This window comes from Anabrus simplex, chromosome 2 (genome assembly GCF_040414725.1).
Source record: "Anabrus simplex isolate iqAnaSimp1 chromosome 2, ASM4041472v1, whole genome shotgun sequence".
NCBI lineage: Eukaryota > Metazoa > Arthropoda > Insecta > Orthoptera > Tettigoniidae > Anabrus > Anabrus simplex.
The window spans coordinates 956,610,153-956,631,560 of NC_090266.1; the positions used below are offsets into that span (position 1 = coordinate 956,610,153).

At 38.6% G+C, this 21,408-nt stretch overlaps 1 protein-coding gene across 1 annotated transcript in view; it reads right to left on the reverse strand.

Moving 5' to 3' along the window:
- Positions 1 to 691: 691 nt before the first annotated feature.
- LOC136864575 (lethal(3)malignant brain tumor-like protein 3) overlaps positions 692 to 21,408 on the reverse strand; it is a 399,309-nt gene continuing 378,592 nt past the window's right edge. The window contains exon 17 of the mRNA XM_067141757.2: positions 692 to 904. Within this exon, the coding sequence (XP_066997858.2) occupies positions 770 to 904 (135 nt within the window). The 3' untranslated portion in view covers positions 692 to 769. The remainder of the gene's footprint in view (positions 905 to 21,408) is intronic.

Below are 21,408 nucleotides of genomic sequence, written 5' to 3' on the forward strand. Positions count from 1 at the left end.
TCACTACCACCAGAAGATAATGACGCCATGAAAAAGTAATGCAAGTCCTATTACGAGCCCCTTGGTACTACTGCTTAAAGTGAAAACAGAATGTTGACATCTTGAACTGTTCACGAGTTATTTGAGGTGGACAACTTAGCTGAATATCGTCCCTGCTCTGGCAAACTAACGAATCTGAAAATTGTCAAAAGGTTAGGAGAGCTGAAAGAAGTTGTGATTACTCATGTCAAATCAATTTTTATATTTAATTATTGGTTTTATGTGTTAGGCATACAGAATGAGCTGCAGATGTGAGACTTTGTCAGAGGGTAGACAATATATAAATAACAAAATCTAGACCAGAACTTTAGAACTACAGATTCCTTAGTTTGTCAGTTTCGCTAGTTTGCCAGAGCAGGGACGATATAACCCTGTACATATATACGGGGTGGGCAAAACTGGCCTGGAAAATGTTTATAAGATTTCCTGTGATGGGCAGTTCATTAACAAGGGTCAATTCTACGTTGGTCATATAAATATTTCCTGGGTCAGTTTTCTTTTGCCTACTATGTATATAGGCAGACAGGAGGAACAAAACCCATTGGGGGTTCTGTGTGTGTGTGTGTGTGTGTGTGTGTGTGTGTGTGTGTGTGTATATACATATACAGTATATATGTAGGTTCTATTCATAATTAGATACACGTACATACAGATGACTCAACAAGGAAAATAGCAACAAAAACAACAGAAAAAAAGCACATCATATTAAAATTCATTAAAAAAATATTTCTCAGTCTCTTGGAACAGTCCTCACACGGATCATATTGATGCAGTTGTAGAGCTTGAGAGCTGGTCCCAGCTTTAATCCGATTCTGCGAACCAGATCCACCAGGCTCAGCAGCAGGAATACTTCTCCATCAATTTCCTAAAAATTAAAAAAATACATTTATATGATTTTATTGGAGTAATATATATCATTTTAAATACAAGTTTCAGATTGTAACTTACATGGAAATTTCACACATAATAATGTTAATGATCTGATTAAGAATTTGATCGGCATATCACTTCTTTAAATGTAACAAGACAATTTTTATTCTTTTACCTTTAGGAACTGGTTGCTAGTATTATCGTATATGTTATACTACCCCATAGGCCAAACTACTGTACCCAGTGGGGGGAGGGGAGGGAGAGAGAGGGAGCAAACATAGGATTAATATTTGAAGGAATGGAATAAATGCATTGGAACTTACAGAAATGCTATTCTACACTGTAATGGAATGAGGGGGAAAAAAAAAAAAATACAATCTGCACTTTACGATGATTTCAAATAACTGAGCCTAAATATTGTAGTTATAATGTAAATGAGTGCATTTTCACTTCTATGGACACTTCAATAGCACATACAAGACATACATAAACAGTAATGGCCGAATTCATAGTTCCTACTTATAATAAAGAAACCTTAACCTTTTCCGGTCCAACGTCGAGGTGACCTCGACATCATGGTTTATTATAACTGGTCCAACGTCGAGGTCACTTCGACATTATGTTTCGTTCTACTTGAGAAGTGATTTATTGAAGTTCTTTGACCTGATTGAAGTCGATCAATATTCCTGGAGTTTCTAAGAGTAAATGTTTGTGCACAAAGGAAGCCGTTCTCTTATCTCTATGGAAATAATACGAGATATATGTAGCCGTGTATCGTCATGGTTACCCGCGGCCTGTCAGCTGCGTTTACATTGAGGAGTGCTGCACACGTGTCATACTAGGCGTGTTTATCTGTGAATGTGAATTGTCTCAGTTGAATTTGCGACATAAAAGTGGCAAATATGAATGAAGAAGAAGTACGTATGCACGTTTATTTAGACAACAGTGACAATGATTATTTATTTGAATTAGACGAAAAGTTTAGAGAACTGTCAAGTGAAGATGAAGGTGTAGTGAACTCCAGCATTGCAAGTGAAACTTCAGCGACTTGACCTGTGCGTAAAAAAGCACGGAATGATCCCGGACTATCATATGCTGTTTTTGAAGTTTCAAAAGAGGAAGTTCCAGTGACTGCTACAGAAGGAAGAAGACACGCGAATTAATGGGCTGGGGTGGAGGAGGGGATATGGCACACAGCAATGATGATGCTTCTCAGGTCAGTGTTGATAATTTGAGTAACAGTGATGCTGAAAATACTTCCGTACATACAAATGGGAATGCAAATGACAATAGTGTTTACTGGAATGTAATATTTCATGATAGTGAGCCTCCAATACTAAGTTATTCATCAAGTCAGGAAACCAGAGGACTGCAGGTTCTTCCTAGCTGCATCACTCCACTTCACTTTTTTATGTTATTGTTCACTCCTACACTGATGACTTTTGTGTAGAGCTGTAAATAACTCAATAAACTCATGTTTATAGAATATAATAATCATGCTAATAATATAATTATAGTTACTAATGAAAGTCCTGATTTTAATCTGCCTAGGTAAAAACGTACAAAATTAATTTGGACCAGACTGTTGGAACATGCGACAAAATATTGGACTGCAAAGGGTTAGAGGAGTAGCTTATAATAATTTTCAATTCATAGTCGTTCCTTACTGAGGAAATCTAGGAACTCTCTATCCTCTAAGGCAGCGCTATTCAAAGTGTGGTACGTGGGTTCGTCTCACAGCTCTTACCTGTTTTCGATGAGCAATTCAGAGAAGAGTTGAACCAGCTCATTTTCAATAAAATATTACTTTGATACAGTGTTTTTTTTTCTACCACTACACAGAGTCCACTTTCTCAACTATTAATTATAAAATATGTGTCAGGCTGTATCTTTCTTAAGTTCTTCACAAACTTGTAAATGTTAGAATGTGGAGACTCTATACAGGAATTTTCACATTCTTAAGTCAACCCTCTTGTTGCTCAGTTCGTGTTTGAGGATTAACTGACACTTACTCATCCCTTCCTCGCGGTCAAGAATGTTGCTCAATCTGAGCTTGTCCGAAGCATAACGGCATTTCTTTGGCGGCAAGGATTAGCCTGTCTACCTACCACTAACTGCTTCCATACTTTGTCAGAGCTTGCTGGAGGATTTAATACTTAGGTGTGAAAGACACAGGTTTCACCAGTGTGTCGTGTTGCTGAAGCACTGTGTCATGTTCTTTCATGGATCAGAAGACAGTGGTTTTGTTATTAGCGCTATGGATAGGTTTGTTATAAAAAGGAAGCGTAAAGCTAAAGAAAGCGATAGGAGCGGTACGACAGATCCTGTACCTGAACGTGTTCCCAGAAACAGTGAAGGGGAGATTAATTTAACGCAAATCACCAAAAGTAGCGCAATGGACACGAAGGTGAAGTTTGGATATTATGATGAGTCTTACATCAGGTATGGATTCATTTCAAATAAGAGTAACCCGCCTCTTCCATTATGTGTGATATGTAGCCAAACAGTGTCAACAACAGCATGAAACCATCCCTACTAAAGCGCCATTTATTGACCAAGTGAGCTCAAAGATAAGCCAATGGATTTTTTTAAAAAGAAAGTAGAGACTGTAGGTAAAAATCTAACTGCAATTTACAATTTCACCCAATCACCAAGGGTAGCTAAGGAGACTTCTTATGAACTAGCTTTGGTAAACAAAAAAAACAAAAAAACAAAAAAAAAACATTTACAGCTGTGGAATCTCTCATTATTCCTAAAGCACTAATTATAGCTGATACAATGTTATATTTGAAGTCAACAAAATCAAAATGATCCTGACGTCTGATACAACTGTGAATTGTCAAATTCAAGAAATGGCAATAGATGTTATTGAACAACTGACAGCCAAAATTAAGTTTGACAGGTGATTTTCCATCCAAACTGATGAGTCTACAGACATTACATTTTTTTTTGCTATTGGCTTTACGTTGCACCAACACAGATAGGTCTTACAGTGACGATGGGCCAGGAAAGGGCTAGGACTGGGAAGGAAGTGGCCGTGGCCTTAATTAAGGTACAGCTCCAGCATTTGCCATGTGTGAAAATGGGAAACCACGGAAAACCATTTTCAGGGCTGCCGACAGTGGGGTTCGAATCCACTATCTCCCGAATACTGGATACTGGCCGCACTTAAGCGACTGCAGCTATCGAGCTCGGTACAGACATTGTTGACGATATCCTCGGATGTAAAAATATTTCTGGCCATATAACAGGAGAAGAAATCCTTAATACACTTGACAATTTCACAAGAATTGAAATAGGCTTGGCGTGGCAATGGTGTGTCAGTATTTCTACAGATGGCGCAGCCTTGATGACGGGTCGAAATAGTGGTGGTGTTGCGCATATCTGTGAAAATTATAAAAGTAGATGGCTGCATTGTATAATCCACAGACAATGTTTGGTTGCTAAGAAAATGACTCTGGAGTTACACGAAACTCTGAACTCTGCCGTGAAAATGGTAACTTTTATTAAGTCACGGGCATTAAATTCTCGTATCTTTAAGAATATGTGCAAGGAAATGGAATCTGTGCACATGCAGCTACAGTTGCATACTGAGGCACAATGACTGTCACATGGAAGAATACTGACGTGCCTCTTTGAATTATGAGAAGAAGTAATGTGCCTTCTTTCACAAATGCATTCTGATATGGTGAAATATCTCAAAAGTAGCGAGTGGCTCTGCCAATTGGCCTATTTGGCAGACATATTCAGCAAACTCAATGAGCTGAATATCCAACTACAGGGGTTTGATAAACGTATTTAAGGTGTAAATTTTGCCATATTTCCAACTGTTCACAAATTCACCGAGCAAAATGAAGTGGCTATTAGTGATACTGTGGCTGGGTTTATAAAGTGTCATTTGATCAACCTCGGTGAAACATTTCTGAAATACTTTTCATACACTGAATCCGAAAACAAAACAAGACTACTGGGTGGCAAATCCTTTCGATGCAAAAGCAGTTCAAACGTTTGAACTTCCACTCAAACTATTGAAATATCGGTTGACACTTCATTAAAATCATTCTTAGAAGACAAGTCAATCTGTGACTTTTGGACTTCAGCACCCAAGGAATTCAAAGAACTGAGCAACAGTGCCATTTCCAAAATTCTTCCATTTCCTATGCGAACCACGTGACCTTGCCGCGGTGGGGAGGCTTGCATGTCCCAATGATGCAGATAGCCGAGCCGCAGGTGCAACCATATCGGATGGGTATCTGTAGAGAGACCAGAATAACGAATGGTTCATTGAAAGGGGGGTAGCAGCCTTTCAGTAGTTGCAAGGGCAGCAGTCTAGATGATTGACTGATAGGCCTTGTAATAATACTCAACATGGCTTAGCTGTGTTGATACTGCTACATGGCTGAAAGCAACGGGAAACTACAGCCGTAACTACCTCCCGAGGACATGCAGCTCACTCTGTATGAATGATGTACTGATGATGGCTACCTCCCGGGTAAAATATTCCGGAGGTAAACTAGTCCCCCATTCGGATCTCTGGGTGGGGACTACACGAGAGGAGGCGATCATCAGGAAGATGGATACTGACATTCTGTGAGTCAGAGCGTGGAATGTTAAAAGTTTGAATCGTTGTGGTAGGTTAGAGAATCTGAAAAGGGAGATGGATAGGCTAAAGTTAGATGTAGTTTGTATAAGTGAAGTACGTTGGCAGGAAGAACAAGATCTTCGGTCAGGCGACTACTGAATTATCAACACAAAATCAAACAGGGGAAATGCAGGAGTTGGTTTAATAACGAATAAGAAAATAGGGCAGCGGGTAAGCTACTACGACCAGCATAGTGAAAGAATTATTGTCGTCAAGACAGACACCAAACCAATGCCCACCACAATAGTGCAGGTCTATATGCCTACTAGTTCAGCGGCTGATGAAGAAATCGAAAGAATATATGAGGAGATAGAAGATTTAATACAATATGTAAAAGGTGATGAGAATCTAATTGTGATGGGAGACTGGAATGCAGTGGTAGGCCAAGGAAGAGAAGCTAGTACAGTAGGAGAATTTGGATTGGGACAAAGGAACGAAAGAGGAAGTCGGCTGGTTGAATTCTGCACGGATCATAATTTAGTCCTTGCCAATACTTGGTTCAAACACCAAAAAAGACTGCTGTATACGTGGATGAGACCTGGAGACACTGGAAGGTATCAAATAGACTTCATTATGATTAGGCAGAGATTCAGAAACCAGGTGTTGGATTGCAAAACTTTCCCAGGAGCAGACGTGGACTCTGACTACAACTTGTTGGTCATGAAATGCCATCTGAAGTTGAAGAAATTGAAGAAAGGAAAGAATGCAAAAAGATGGGATCTAGACAAGTTGAAAGAAAAGAGTGAGAGGAATTGTTTCAAGGAACATGTTGCACAAGGACTAAATGAAAAGGCTGAAGGAAACACTATAGAGGAAGAGTGGAGAGTTATGAAAAATGAAGTCAGTAGGGCTGCTGAAGAAATGTTAAGAAGGAAGAAAAGATCAACTAAGAATCACTGGATAACTCAGGAGATACTAGACCTGATTGATGAACGACAAAAATACAAGAATGCTAGAAATGAAGAGGGCAGAAAAGAATACAGGCGATTAAAGAATGAAGTGGATAGAAAGTGCAAGGTAGCTAGGGAAGAATGGCTGAAGGAGAAGTGCAAGGATGTCGAAGGCTGTATGGTCCTGAGAAAGGCAGATGCTGCATACAGGAAAATCAAGGAAACCTTTGGAGAAAGGAAATCTAGGTGTATGAATATTAAGAGCTCAGATGGAAAACCACTTCTAGGGAAAGAAGACAAAGCAGAAAGATGGCAGGAGCACATCCGACAGTTGTATCAAAGTAAAGATATAGATAATTTGGTTGTGGAACATGAAGAGGCTGTTGATGCTGATGAAATGGGAGACCCAATTTTGAGGTCAGAGTTTGACAGAGCTGTGAGTGACCTAAATAGGAACAAGGCACCTGGAATTGATGACATTCCCTCTGAATTACTGACTGCCTTAGGAGAAACCAGCATGGCAAGGTTATTTCATTTAGGGCCGGTTGCATAAAAATCGTTAACTGTAGTTCAGTTTTGATCGAAGATCGGAAATGAACTTCGTTCTTTTCTCTGTGTGAGTTGTATAACACTAATCTGAGATCACTGAACCAAGTTCAGTTTTGATCTAAGGTCATCGAAACAGAGTTGACAACATCGCTAAACAAGAGAGATAATTGCGATTGTATCGAATCAAGTTGTATCGAACATGCGATTTAGATAGAAACGATCGACAATTCTCGACGCCATTCGACATTCATTTGTCTGCGATACGTAAACAAAGCCGCAAAATGGAGAAGAAAGATGAGTAACAAGAAGACGCGTACTGCAAATTTTAAGAAAGAGGAGAAAGATATGTCCTTCTTACTTCACCCTCCTCAGCAGGCATCTTGATGAATTGAGGTTTTAGAGCTGCAATCTCTCTAGTGACTTTGTGTAGTCCTACTTGCAGTTCCTTTATTTACACTGAATACATCTCCAATTACTATTTGGAAGCTTCCAGTTGCGTAAAATCTTTAGTGTGAGAAGGATCATGAACATTGGATTCAGTGCATGATTTCGTTTAGTTTGTGTCCTTAATTGTAGATGTAATCATTGTTCTAGTTCTTCAACTACACGTTTTCCTAATCGAAACCGTATTTTAAATTGTCGATCATTTAGTTCTAACAAGGGATTCCTTCTATGTTGAAACACGCGAGGAGCTCTTTGGAGTTCAAATTCTCCATTCTCGGATGAAACGTCAGAGTAATCTGAAATCTGAAAATAGCATAACTTATAGGCCCTAAGCATAAAACAGTGGAGAACAAACAACTTGTTAATAGTAGGATTATTGTTCAAATAATTACAGTTAGCATTAGGCCTACTTATCATTTTATTTAATCAACAGTAGGCCTATTTATTATTTTTCTTCGTTATTATGTCATAGACACCTAAACATTTATTTCTCACAAAAATAATAATTATATTCCTTCTGCTGAACTTAGTTCAACCAGGTTAATCTGAGAAAATTCACCAGTCAGATTTGATCTTCCATCAAGAAGACATGATCTTGGATTAATGTTTATACAACCAAAATTCTAAGTTCAGCTTGACTGGAGATCAGTTTCGGGTGGTTGAACTCAGATTAACTTTTATGCAACCGGCCCTTAGTGTGCAAGATGTATGAGACAGGAGAAGTCCCATCCGATTTTCGGCAGAATGTTGTTATACCTATTCCCAAGAAAGCTGGTGCTGACAGGTGTGAAAACTACCGCACCATTAGTTTAGTATCTCATGCCTGAAAAATTTTAACACGTATTATTTACAGAAGAATGGAAAAACAAGTTGAAGCTGAGTTGGGAGAAGATCAATTTGGCTTCAGAAGAAATGTAGGAACACGTGAATCAATCCTGACTTTACGTCTGATCTTAGAGGATCGAATCAAGAAGGACAAGCCCACGTACATGGCATTCGTAGATGTAGAAAAGGCATTCGATAATGTTGATTGGACCAAGCTATTTATGATTCTGAAGATGATTGGGATCAGATACCGAGAAAGAAGAATTATCTACAATCTGTATAAAAATCAGTCTGCAGTGATAAAAATCGAGGGCTTTGAAAAAGAAGCAGCAATCCAAAAAGGAGTGAGGCAAGGCTGCAGTTTGTCCCCTCTCCTTTTCAATGTTTACATAGAACAGGCAGTAAAGGAAATCACAGAGACATTTGGAAAGGGAATCGTCCCCTCTCCTTTTCAATGTTTACATAGAACAGGCAGTAAAGGAAATCAAAGAGACATTTGGAAAGGGAATCACAGTCCAAGGAGAGGAAATCAAAACCTTGAGATTTGCCGATGATATTGTTATTTTATCTGAGACTGCAGAACATCTCGAGAAGTTGCTGAATGGTATGGATGAAGTCTTGGGTAAGGAGTACAAGATGAAAATAAATAAGTCGAAAACAAAAGTAATGGAGTGCAGTCGAACGAAGGCAGGTGATGTAGGAAATATTAGATTAGGAAATGAAGTCTTAAAGGAAGTAGATGAATATTGTTACTTGGGTAGTAAAATAACTAATGATGGCAGAAGTAAGGAGGACATAAAATGCAGACTAGCACAAGCAAGGAAGAGCTTTCTTAAGAAAAGAATTGTGTTCACTTCAAACATTGATATCGGAATTAGAAAGATGTTTTTGAAGACTTTCGTGTAGAGCGTGACATTGTATGGAAGTGTAACATGGACGATAACTAGCTCAGAAAGAAAGAGAATAGATGCTTTTGAGATGTGGTGGTACAAAAGAATGCTGAAGGTGAGATGGATAGATCGAATCACGAATGAAGAAAAACTGAATCAAATTGGTGAGAGGAGATCGATTTGGCTAAATTTGACAAGAAGAAGAGATAGAATGATAGGACACATCTTAAGACACCCAGGACTTGTTCAGTTGGTTTTTGAAGGAAGTGTAGGGGGTAGGAACGGTAGGGGTAGACCAAGGTATGAATATGACAAGCAGATTAGAGCAGATGTAGGATGCAATAGTTACGTAGAAATGAAAAGGTTAGCACAGGATAGGGTGGCATGGAGAGCTGCATCAAACCAGTTTATGGACTGATGACTCAAACAACACATCTGTGTGAACAAGGCTTCACAGTGCTGACAACTATAAAAACCAAACACAGGTATCACTTGAATCCTGAGCCAGGCCTCATCCTTGCAGTCACCAGCATTCGTCTATGCACAGAACTTCTAGCTTCAAAGAAACAAGCCCCTCCATCCCATTGATCGGGTATGTAAAAGTGCCTGCTTATGCTGCATTTATCTTTTTTCAATTTTTATTTCAAAATCCACTCGTTCACTTAAATTTTTCTTCAGCAGCAGTGCATGTAGTACAATAGTAATTCTTGCATTATTATTCTTCATCGTTAGGTAATCCATTCCTCTTAATTCTACTCATTAAAACAACACACGTTTCAGCCTGCCTTGTGAAGGCTTGCCGTGTTGCCTGAGAAGGAAACAGAAGAGCCCAACTGTCAAATAATTAGTCTGTCATTAAGCACCGAAAATGGCAGGAACAGTTCTTTGGCTGCTCAGTTTTGGGCTGCTTCAGTAAAGTTTACTCTGGTGGAGTTCCAAGGTTTCCTTTGCCCAGCGACGATACATCATATACACACTGCTCTGCAAAACTTTCGCATGTTTTGTCACTGCCAAGAAACATAGCTCAATGAAACCTGAACCATACATAGGAAGAAATGCTACAGTATGGTACGGTAGGCAACTGAAAGGAATATGCGATGAGACGAACAGAAATGACACATTTATGCAGAGACAATAAATTACTCGCAAGTCACTGCGACACATGATGGTCCCCTGGACATCACAAAAGAAGGGACATGGTTCTTAAAAGGGTGTATTATCACCACGGTCAGCGATGCAAGCTCTGCAACGTGTTCCCATGCTGGCAATACGATTGGTGTTGAGTTCTTGTGGTAGGGCGCTCCATTCCTCCACCAATGCAGTTGACAACTGCTGGATGGTCGTCGGTGCATGTGGACATGCTGCAATACATCTGCCCAACATGTTCCACATGTGCTCGATGGGATTTAAGTCTGGGGAATGGGCAGCCAGTCCATTCGCCAAATAACCTTTCATTTCAAGAGCTCCTCCACCTGTGCTGTTTGATGCGGTTGTGCATTGTCATCCATAAAAATGAAGTCAGTGCCGAATGCACAACTGAAAAGATGCACATGGAGAAGGAGTACACTGTCACAATAATGTTGATTGGTGAGTGTACCCCGTTCAAGGATTCTGGATGTCGGTACGCCCATGCAACATTTTGCCTCTCCACACCATAACACTTGGACCACCTAAATGATCATGTTCAACAATGTTCCTTTGTGCATTACGTGTTCCCACCTCTCGCCAGATGAGGGTATGTCTAGAATCACTGCTCAGACAGAATCTGCTCTTATCTGAGAAGAGCACGCGACCCCACTCGTTCTTGGCACCATCACAAACAGTGCCGCCAATGTGCGGGTGTCAGCGGAACACAATGTAATGGTCGTCAGGCAAACAGACCACCCCCATGCAGTCGCCATGCCACAGTGGAGCATGAGATTGGGTGCCTTGCTGTCCTGCACCTGCTGTTTGATGCAGCGGTCATCTGCTGCTGTAGTTGACTGTGGTCGATCCCCTCCTCTCCTTCGGGCAGCAGTGCCTGTGGTTCGAAATGCTCTTCATGCATGTGAAACAATGCTGTGAGCAATACCAAACCCCTGGGTTACACTCGTCACACTTTGTCCTTCTTCCAGTTCCCGATTTTTCTTCCCCGTGTGAAGTAATCCAATTGTTGTCTCGGGGCCATGTTGTAATGAATAACACCACAACAGTGCGCTATAACAGTTCACTGATTGACTCGCCCTGTCTTGTCCCGTTTCTTCAACTGCTTTTTTGTGTGGGTCTAGGTCCATTTGGCGATATAGTTGTGCTGACCTCACGCCAGGTTTCTATGCACGTGTGGGAGACCTCTGGCAACATCTTACCGCACTTTCATTCATTTCCAGTTGATATGTTATGTTGCTATATATATATATCTCATCCTTAAGTATTGCACAGCAGTGTATAATACAGTACTGGTACATTACTGTTATTATCGGAGAACAGGGTGGTGTAGTGGCTTAGCTGCTTTCCTGTCATCCCAGAGACCTTAGTTTTATTCCCGGTGTTGCTGCGGTGGGATTTTCAACTGAAAATCCTGTGCTGTCGGGAAGGGCATGCAACCTTAAATCCCCTCCGCAAGTGAGAAAATCTGTGGAAGATTATTATTACTTGTCATCCAGCAACAATAATTTGTTATTTCTGGTATAACCGCATTATAATCGTATTTCGGGGGTACGAAATTAAAAACAGAATTTTGGGGGTATGCCAACCAAAAAGTTTGAATACCACTGTTCTAAAGAAGCTCCACTGTCCACTTATAGCTATTAACTGCCTGTTTCCCGTGGCTTCACTCGCGTGGATTTCATAATTTGATAAAAGAAATTGTTCCTCTGTACAGCAATAGGACACATGAAAATTCTTAACCACTTGACGACTAACATTGTCTCGGAGACGTGGTCCTCCGCCGAGACCAAACAGCCCAACCACGTCTCTCAGACGTGATGAACTTCCCTGTTTGTTTGAGCTCATAGTTCGGCACGTCACTCATAGATGGCAATTGCGTGCTATTCTGTAAACCTTCTAAGACTTCCTACTAAAAGAATATCCACATCTAAGCATCTAAATTGCTGAAATATTTGAAAATAAGGTGGGATGTCTTCCACTACACCAGTTCCATGCCAAGATGGTTGCACGCAGCAATAAACATTTGACTCGGCTTGATATAAGTAATCATTTATGCGAAAGTGGTGAGAGTGAAGTGTCGAGTGAATCTGAAGGCAATAAAGAGGAATTTATTGTTCACAAAAGTAATTAATCTATGTCGGAAAGTGATATAGACTCCGACAAAGTGTTAGATGTAGCTCAGCCATCCACATCGCAAAGACGCAATGTTGATGCTGGAACATGATCAGTTGAAAGTGACTGGAATTGGAAGGATGAAGACAATGTGCCAGGTATTTGTAAGTTTAGTAATGTATCATTTCTCAGTGCCGTAATTAGTCATAATTTGGGTGAGAGACCTTCAGCGCTAGACGTTCTAGCGTGTGTTCTGACTGATGAATTTTGGACTATGATTACAACAGAAACGAACAGATATGCTAAACAGTGGTTAGAAAACCCAGATTATGAAAAGAAACTTTATGATGATAAGTGGTTTGACACATGCAATGATGTATTGAAGACTTATTTCGTGCTATGTATTATTATGTCACAAGTAAAAAAAGTCCTATGTAAAAAATGTACTGGTCGAAGAGGAGTATTATTGAAACGCATTTCGTAAATTTTAAAGGAGAATCCAAATACCAATTTTCACGTCTAACATCATCAGTTTTTTAAATATAACCATCCTCATGAATAGAATTCAACTCCTTTTTCACTTATTTCCCCTCCCCTCCATTAAGCTGATTTTCTGAAAAAAAAAAAAAAAAAAAAAAAAAAAAAGCGTTTATTTCTAAAAGGTAAGGGTGTATTCTGCCCGAAGGCAGGTCCAAACCTCCGCAGAGTTGTGCCTGAGCTCGAGTTTACGCATGGTAGGGTGGTCAGTTCCTTTCCGCTCCTCCATTCCCTTACCCCCCACCAACAGCGCAAGGCAACCCATCCAAATCTTGACCACGCCCAATGTTGCTTAACTTCGGAGATCTCACAGGATCCGGTATTTCAACACGTCTATGGTCATTGGCTTTCTAAAGGAGATACCAAGAATTAATTTTCACGTTTGTAACATGTTAAGTTTTTTGAGATGTAAGTATCCTCATAACAATTATTCAACCCGTTTTTTTTTAGCTTTCTCACCCCCTTACATGGATTTCCCAAAAACAAAAAATACCATTTCCAAATACGAATTTTCATGTCTATGCCATACTAATTTTTTGAGATATCAGCACGCCAATTAAGGGATTCAACCACCTTTTTCAGTACTTTTCATATTTACATCTGTAACGTTAATTTTTAAAAGCATACTGTACATATACTCATTCTAAAAATTCCCCTGCTCTTTCAATTCTTTTCACCCACTTGAGTCGATTTTCCGTAAACAAAAAATATGCGTTTCTTTATTTTCTTAGGAGATTCCACACACAAATTTTTACATCTGTAACATTTTAAGTTTATGAGATATACTGTAGATCATTTTAAAACTTCAACTGCTTTTTCAATTCTTTTCACCCCCTTAAGTGGATTTCCCTAAAACGAACATAAAACGTGTTTCATTATTTTTGAAGGAGATTCCAAGTACCAGCTTTCACGCCTGTAACATTTTCAGTCTTTTAGATATAAGTATCCTCATAAAAAGAATTCAACTTCTTCACTTCTTTTCACCACTGCTGCTCCACAGTTAAGTATACTTTAAAAAATACATATTTATTAATTTTTAAAGGAGATTCCAAATACCAATTTTTACATCTGTAACAGGTGTACTTGTTTCAAAAATGCACCCCATTTTCACTTCTTTTAACACCCCTTAAGAGGATTTTCCAAAAACAAAAAATGTATGTTTATTTATAAAGGAAATTCCAATACCAATTTTTATGTCTGTAGCATGTTAAGTTTTTGAGAAATACTCATTTTAAAAATAACCCCCTTTTTACTTATCTTCAACCTTCCTTAAGTGTTTTTTTTTTTTTCAAATTTTTTTTTTACGGGTTTCTTTATTTTTAAAGGATATTCGAAATACCAATTTTCACAGCTTTAAACTTTAAGCTTTTGAGATATACATATACCCATTTTTTTCAGCCCCTTAGTGATGGAATATCCAAAAATCCTTCCTTAGTGAGCACCTACACTAACATAAATGTATCCCCAAAATTTCATTTCTTTATGTCCAGTAGTTTTGGCTCAGCGATGATGATAATAATGTTATATGCTTTACGTCCCGCCAACTACTTCTACGGTTTTCAGAGACACCAACGTGCCAGAATTTAGTCCTGCAGGAGTTCTTTTACGTGCCAGTAAATATACCGACAGGAAGCTGACGTAAATTGAGCACCTTCAAATAACACTGGACTGAGCCAGGATCAAACCTGCCAAGTTGTGGTCAGAAGGCCAGCGCCTCAACCGTCTGAGCCATTAAGCCCGGCCAGCGATGATGAGTGAGTGAGTCAGTCAGGACATGTCATTTTATATACTGTATATTGTTAGTCATCTTGATAAAATACAATAGCTGTAATTTGATTACAATGGAAGTTAATGATGATTCCGGCAAATACAGAGGGGCCCAGAAAGATGTAGACACTATTTGATAGTCAATACACAAGTTAGTGAATACCTTACCAAGCGTTCCCTCCTTAATCCCTTTCAATCCGGCTTCAGGAATGTACACAGCACTGCGACAACTTTATTATGAGTGACAGATGATATCAGGCGTGCAATGGACCAATGGGACATGACGGTACTGACATTATTAGGTCTCAGTAGTGCCTCCGACACTGTCAATCCTCAGTTACTACTGCAGAAACTTCGAGAGCTAAATTTTAATAGTGTATCACTTAATTTCTTTTCATCTTACCTTGAAAATTGCCGGCAATGTGCAACAGTTGGAAATTTGAGTTCAGGATGGCAGAGTAAGACCCTCGGTGTTCCTCAGGGGTCGGTTCTCGGACCACTGCTATTTATCATCCAACTTAATGATTTATCAAAAGCACTTAAATTCTGCAAATTGCAAGTGTATGCGGATGATGTACAGATTTACTATCATTCAAAACCGAGTGATATTGATGCTGCAATTACTAAGATAAATTCTGACCTTCAACACCTTAGTGACTATGCAAATAAAAACAGTTTATTAATGAACCCAAATAAGACTCAAGTTATTATTATCGGTACCAGTAAAAACCTATATTCCCTCAAGCAACAGGACATCTCCCCAATAATTATAAACAATAAAATCAAACCCTACTCTACTTCAGTGATTAACTTAGGAATTATTATGACTGAGACCCTAAATTAGACTCAACAGGTGATAAGCACATGTAATAAAGTACATAAATGCTTATATCCACTGAAACGGTTTGCTAATGTATTCTCTGTTCGACTTAAAGTACAAATAATTTGCTCTCTTATACTACCTATTTTCGACTACTGTACTACTGTGATACTGTGTTGACTGAAATAACCTGCGACAGTAACAAGAAACTGGACTGGAGCCTGAACAGCTGCATAAGATATATCTTTAATCTGTGATATGATGCTCATATATCACCTCATTATAAAGAGCTGTTGTGGCTTTGAGTGCACCAGCACCGTGAACTTCACATGCTATCACTTCTGCATAAAGTACTTTCCACTAATACTCCTGGCTATCTGTCTTCATCTTTTTCTTACCTCTCATCCTATCATGAACACAATACAAGATCTCCCTCCTCTCTTTCCATACCCGTAAACTGCACTGCTGTGTACAACAGCTCCTTCATAATCTCCGTGTCTAGGTCATGGAATTCGCTACGTGCAAACATTACAGACAATCCTTCTCATTGCAAGTTTAAAGTGGCTTGCCGCGAGCATTTGCTGTGTGGATCCCGCTGACTTGCTGGATAATTGTTGAGTGAATGAAGGAATGAATGAGATGAATGAATGGATTACTGTAGTTACATCATTTAAGTGTACGTTATTTTGTGTATTTTAAAATTAAGGTATCTTTCATCATCATTATTATTATTATTATTATTATTATTATTATTATTATTATTATTATTACTACTATTGCTATTAATATTATTTGTATTCAAAATTATAAGTTATGTAAATATATACTCATCTAGTGGTTAAGTGTAAGAGAGGGCCTTGGGCCCTAACTTTGCCACCAATAAAGGCATTATCTAATCTATCTATCTATCCATCCATCTATCTAATATTAATAGAAAAAATGACACAACATTACAATTCTTGCATGAAGGGGGGGAAGGTTATTTTGTGTGTTCAAAGTGACCCACATTAGCAGCCAACCAATGTAGATGTCGCTGAACTGCTCACCAAACTACAGCTGTCAGTGTTGCCTCGATGGTTTCTCGTAGCTCGTTCAGTGTAGCTGGCTTCTGTTGATAAACTTTATTTTTCAAGTTTCCCCATAGGTAAAAGTCATGAGGTGTAAGGTCTGGAGACCATGGTGGGTACTCAACACCTCCTCTTTGACCTATCCATCGTCTGGGTAGATTTTCATCCAAGTAGGTTCTGACATCTCTGTGATAGTGAGCGGGAGTGCCATCTTGTTGTAGGTAAAATCTTCCATTTCCAAACACCTCTTGGATGGCAGGTAAAATTGATGTTTGCTGCATATGAAGATATACCACACCAGTTACAGTACCTTCAAAGAAGAATGGGCCAATCAAACTGCATGACAACAGACCACATCACACATTAACACAGGGTAGATTAATATGTTTGTCCATGTGAACGTGAGGATTTTCAGGAGCCCAATACACGCAGTTGTGGTGGTTTACAGTACCATTCAGTTTGAATTGCACCTCGTCAGACCAGATAACCATCCCTGCAAACCGTTCATCCTCGCGAAGCATGCCTACAAACTACCGTAAAGTGGGGTAACTTAGGCCACCGACGAATAGCAACACTTATTTTCTCCTGCCTCCGATACTGAAAAAGATGAACCATTTGCAACAACGAAAATGCACGTAGAACAGAATGCTCTATCAACACTCAGTAGTCCAAAGAACATTGGCGGGCTCATTTTTAAGTCAATCAATTTTTTTTTTGCAGCTCCGACTATTGTCTTATCCAGTAACAGCAGAAAACAAACTGTTCTCTAGCCCCAGCATTCGATTCTCCATTCCAGTGGTTTATGGGGTCAAAATGTAAGTACGTCTGGTAACTGATCAACCCAATTTGATGCATCTTATTCAAATAGGCTTTTCAGGGAATAGTTTTGTGATAAAAGTTGTCCTCTTCTGGGGTAACTTCGGCCATGCCAAGAACATACAGGAAAATACTACATGGCTGCGGGTATTATAATTACAATCCTGTTTACTTCAAGAATGCTTTAGAAGAGATTAATATAGCCATAGTAACAATAAATGGGGAAGTTTATCCCGACAGGGAGAGGAAAGACGGTTCCCATTTTCAATGATAAATAGACGGATATCAGTTGACATAGACGATGCACATTTAAGAACTTGATTGACGGCCCAGATATTTTCTAATTTAGCAGATAGTGTATTATGAGAACAGTCTACAAGATTGCTTCTTTTCCGATCTCCTTTTCTCTCCATACAATTGGGCTTTATGATTTTCGTATATTTTATTTTTTATCTTTTGTACCATTACAAATATTTATGCAATGCAACATGTAATTTGTAATATCATACAATGCTTGTACACTTAGGCTAAATAAAGCAGTTTCTTCTTTGTGGAAAATGTGAATTTGATCACTATACATCTGTTTAACCACAAATAGTTTTAATTTGTTTGAGATTGTTGATACAGTGCATTCTAAAAACATTCACGGTGGCCGAAGTAACACTACATCGAAGAAAACTTTGTTTCTTGAGTTATTTTTATGGTGGCCAAAGTTACCCCAAAACATGGGGTAACTCCAGCCACTCTTTTAATAATCATAATTCATTACTGAATAACAATTAGAATTATGTTCATATTTAAAAATGAAGAACAAACATGGCAGAACTTATATCATATTTTTCAGAAAATTAGAGGGAATATTTCACATTTTAATTTTTAAAATATACGAGAAAGAGGCCGAAGTTACCCTGTTTTACGGTACTCGCAGTACTCCATCCTTCGATCCGAGTCGTCCTCGTTCATAGCGTGCAGAGATCTTGGAATGTGCACTTTCCACTTTGCAGCCTTCAGAATTTGTTGTGCGGTTGATCGACTTGCCCCGCTTTCACGTGCACTCTGATTCACAGATTTTTGAGGAGACCTAGCAAAATGTTGAAACACAGCAGCGCTGGAAGCTAGACTTGTTAATGTTTTTGGTCAGCCAGACCTTTTCTTATGCACATCCTGAACAGTAACGTCTGCTTCAAATCTATCCCGAATACGATAAATTGTTGTACGTGTTCGTGGCTGAGTTCCGTTTACATTACGCCATTGCCGTTGTACCTCCATAATGTTTTCGTTCTTCCAGTACCACTTCAATATGGCCTCGCATTGCTCAAACGACAATCTTACTTCATTCATTGCTGCACTGTCATCTGCTGGAAAAGGCGTGCCAAGATTGTCGTTGCGTCATTCACATGACTTCAATCATTTGTTGAGAAAACAATGAACTACGCTACTGTGCAAGAATTGCAACGATATGTCATTTTGTTCCAAAGATAGTGACTATCAAAGAATGCCTACATTTTTCTGGACCCCTCTGTACATTGTTTTATAATGATGTGCTGCATAAAAATAAGAGCTATTTATGTGATATGATGTCTACATCCTACTGTCTTAATACTTCAAAATTAAGTCTCTAGGCTAATTTCTATTTTCACTAGTGAAAGGCTTTCTTTTAGATATTGTAAATAATTATAAAACTCGCTATTTGGCACTGTATAGGCCTATGCTGAAAAACTAATACACCAATGTTAGCTTTCATAATAAAATAAAATCCTGCTCACAAACAAATGAAATAGGAAAACTGCTTTGTTTATTGTTGCCCTTTGGAAGGTTTGAACTAACAGTGAAACAATTTATCCGTTATGCCATGTCTTTTGCATGAGTGATAAGAATTTTGATTGATGATAATACTTGTTGTTTGAGGGGCCTAAGATCTAGGTCATAGGCCCCTTGAGTGACGTTTATGAATATCAAATACTTACAAGGAAGTATTTATGAAAAGCAATCTCTTAATAATGGAGTCTCTGTGGCTCAGGTGGCAACAGTTCAAATCTTGGTCACTCCATACGAGATTTGTGCTGGGCAAAGCAAAAGTGGGACAGATATTTCCGGGTACTCCGCTTTTCTGTCATCTTTCATTCCAGCAACACTCTCCAATATCATTTCATTACATCTCTCAGTCATCAATGCCCCAGAGGAGTGCGACAATCTTCGGCAGCTGGCTCAATTCCTATCGCCACCGCTAGATGGGGGCTTCATCCATTCCATCCGTGAACTAGTCGAATGACTGGAAACAGGCTGTGGATTTTCATTTTCAATCTCTTAATACTTAAAATTCTCTTGCTCTATAAGCAAGGACTATGAATTCAACCCTAAATATCTGTTTTTCACAACCCTCTGCTGTATTACTGTTACATCGCTCTACAATAGCAGGAATATAGAGATTTTCTCTTAGCGGCAATGTTATACCCTTTTCTAAGGATCCTGTCATCAAAAACATCCCTTATCAATTTCAGAGAATCTTATCATATGCTATAAGTTTCATTTTTGATCCATACTGACACCAGTTAAGGTATGATATGGTATTAAATGGACCACCTATTCAATACAAACTAATGTGAATACAACTATATCTTAGTATCAGTTATATTCTCATTTTTTTATTTTGGTACCAGTTTCGACCTTTTTGGTTGTCACAAGCCACCATAATCATTGGTACATAAAAACAGTAAACACCTGAATCTATCCAAAAACATGAACCTTAGATAAATAAACACACATGAAAACTCTTTTAAAAAACTACTCCAAATAAGGCTGTGTAGTGATATTGACAGTGACGATCAGATCAACAGTCATAATTGCAAACTATAACAGTCGTAACGGTACATATAACACCTATCCTTGATTGAAGCTTGTAACTTGTGGTAGTCACCAAAACTGTGGAGGACATCCATAAAATAGATCCTTACAGACCAATAAAACTGTCAATGGATTATGTATTTGAAATCAGAAACGATGTCTGGAAAAGAAATGAAAAGAACCCTATTAACTGATTAATGACCAAGAGCATATGGAGGATGCAGATAATCAATTTACCACAATCGAGCAAGAAATTTTATGAGAACCACGGAAAAAGGTGCAATGCTCAATATTTTGTGGAAATATTATATTCACTTAGAACAATATTTTAATCCAAACTATAACTTAAATGAAATTACAGAGAAGCCTAACATCCTATTTGATATTATTATACTGGAATTCGGGATAAGAGAAAAAAAAAAACCTGGATCATAACAATGTATGAGCCGTCCCCCACCAGCTCTTCACTGGTCCTCCTACCTCTCACCGCTTTCCCTTCGTCATTCCTCCCATATCCAGCTTTATCATCTACTCCAAGCTCGACCAAGTAACTAGTTGATAGGATCTGCTGTGTGGTGAAAATTCCCTTGAAGCTACCGGTGAGGGGGGTAAGTTTTACATTATATTTTCTCTTCCCCCGGATTTTTTTTTTTTTCTCTCACATCATAATTACCTTTTCAAATCTCCGCCATGGCTCTCTTAAATACATGGTATTGCCTAACAGTCCTAATTTTACAACTGTTCTTTCTATCGCAAAAACAGCTCTGTGATCACTTATACATACCATCTATCAACTCAGTTTCTCTACAGAGCTTATATTTTTGTCCATACTTACCATCTCTTTGACATGCACATTAAATCCTACTTGACCTAATCACAAAATTGGTAAGTTAATATGAAATATAATACAGTATAATACAGTCGTAAAAATTAAATATTAAATATGAGAATATAAACTCATATGTATCACTACATGCAGGAGTAGTTTTTGCTTACATCCTAATGTACGAGTATGAATGTAAAAGAAAATTTAATCACCTGCATGGAAAGCTCTAATATTGATAAAGACAACTGACGATCTGCTATGAACGTTACTATTTTCAAATATAATATCCAGAAGAGAGTTATTCATAATTAATTGGTTCAAAGA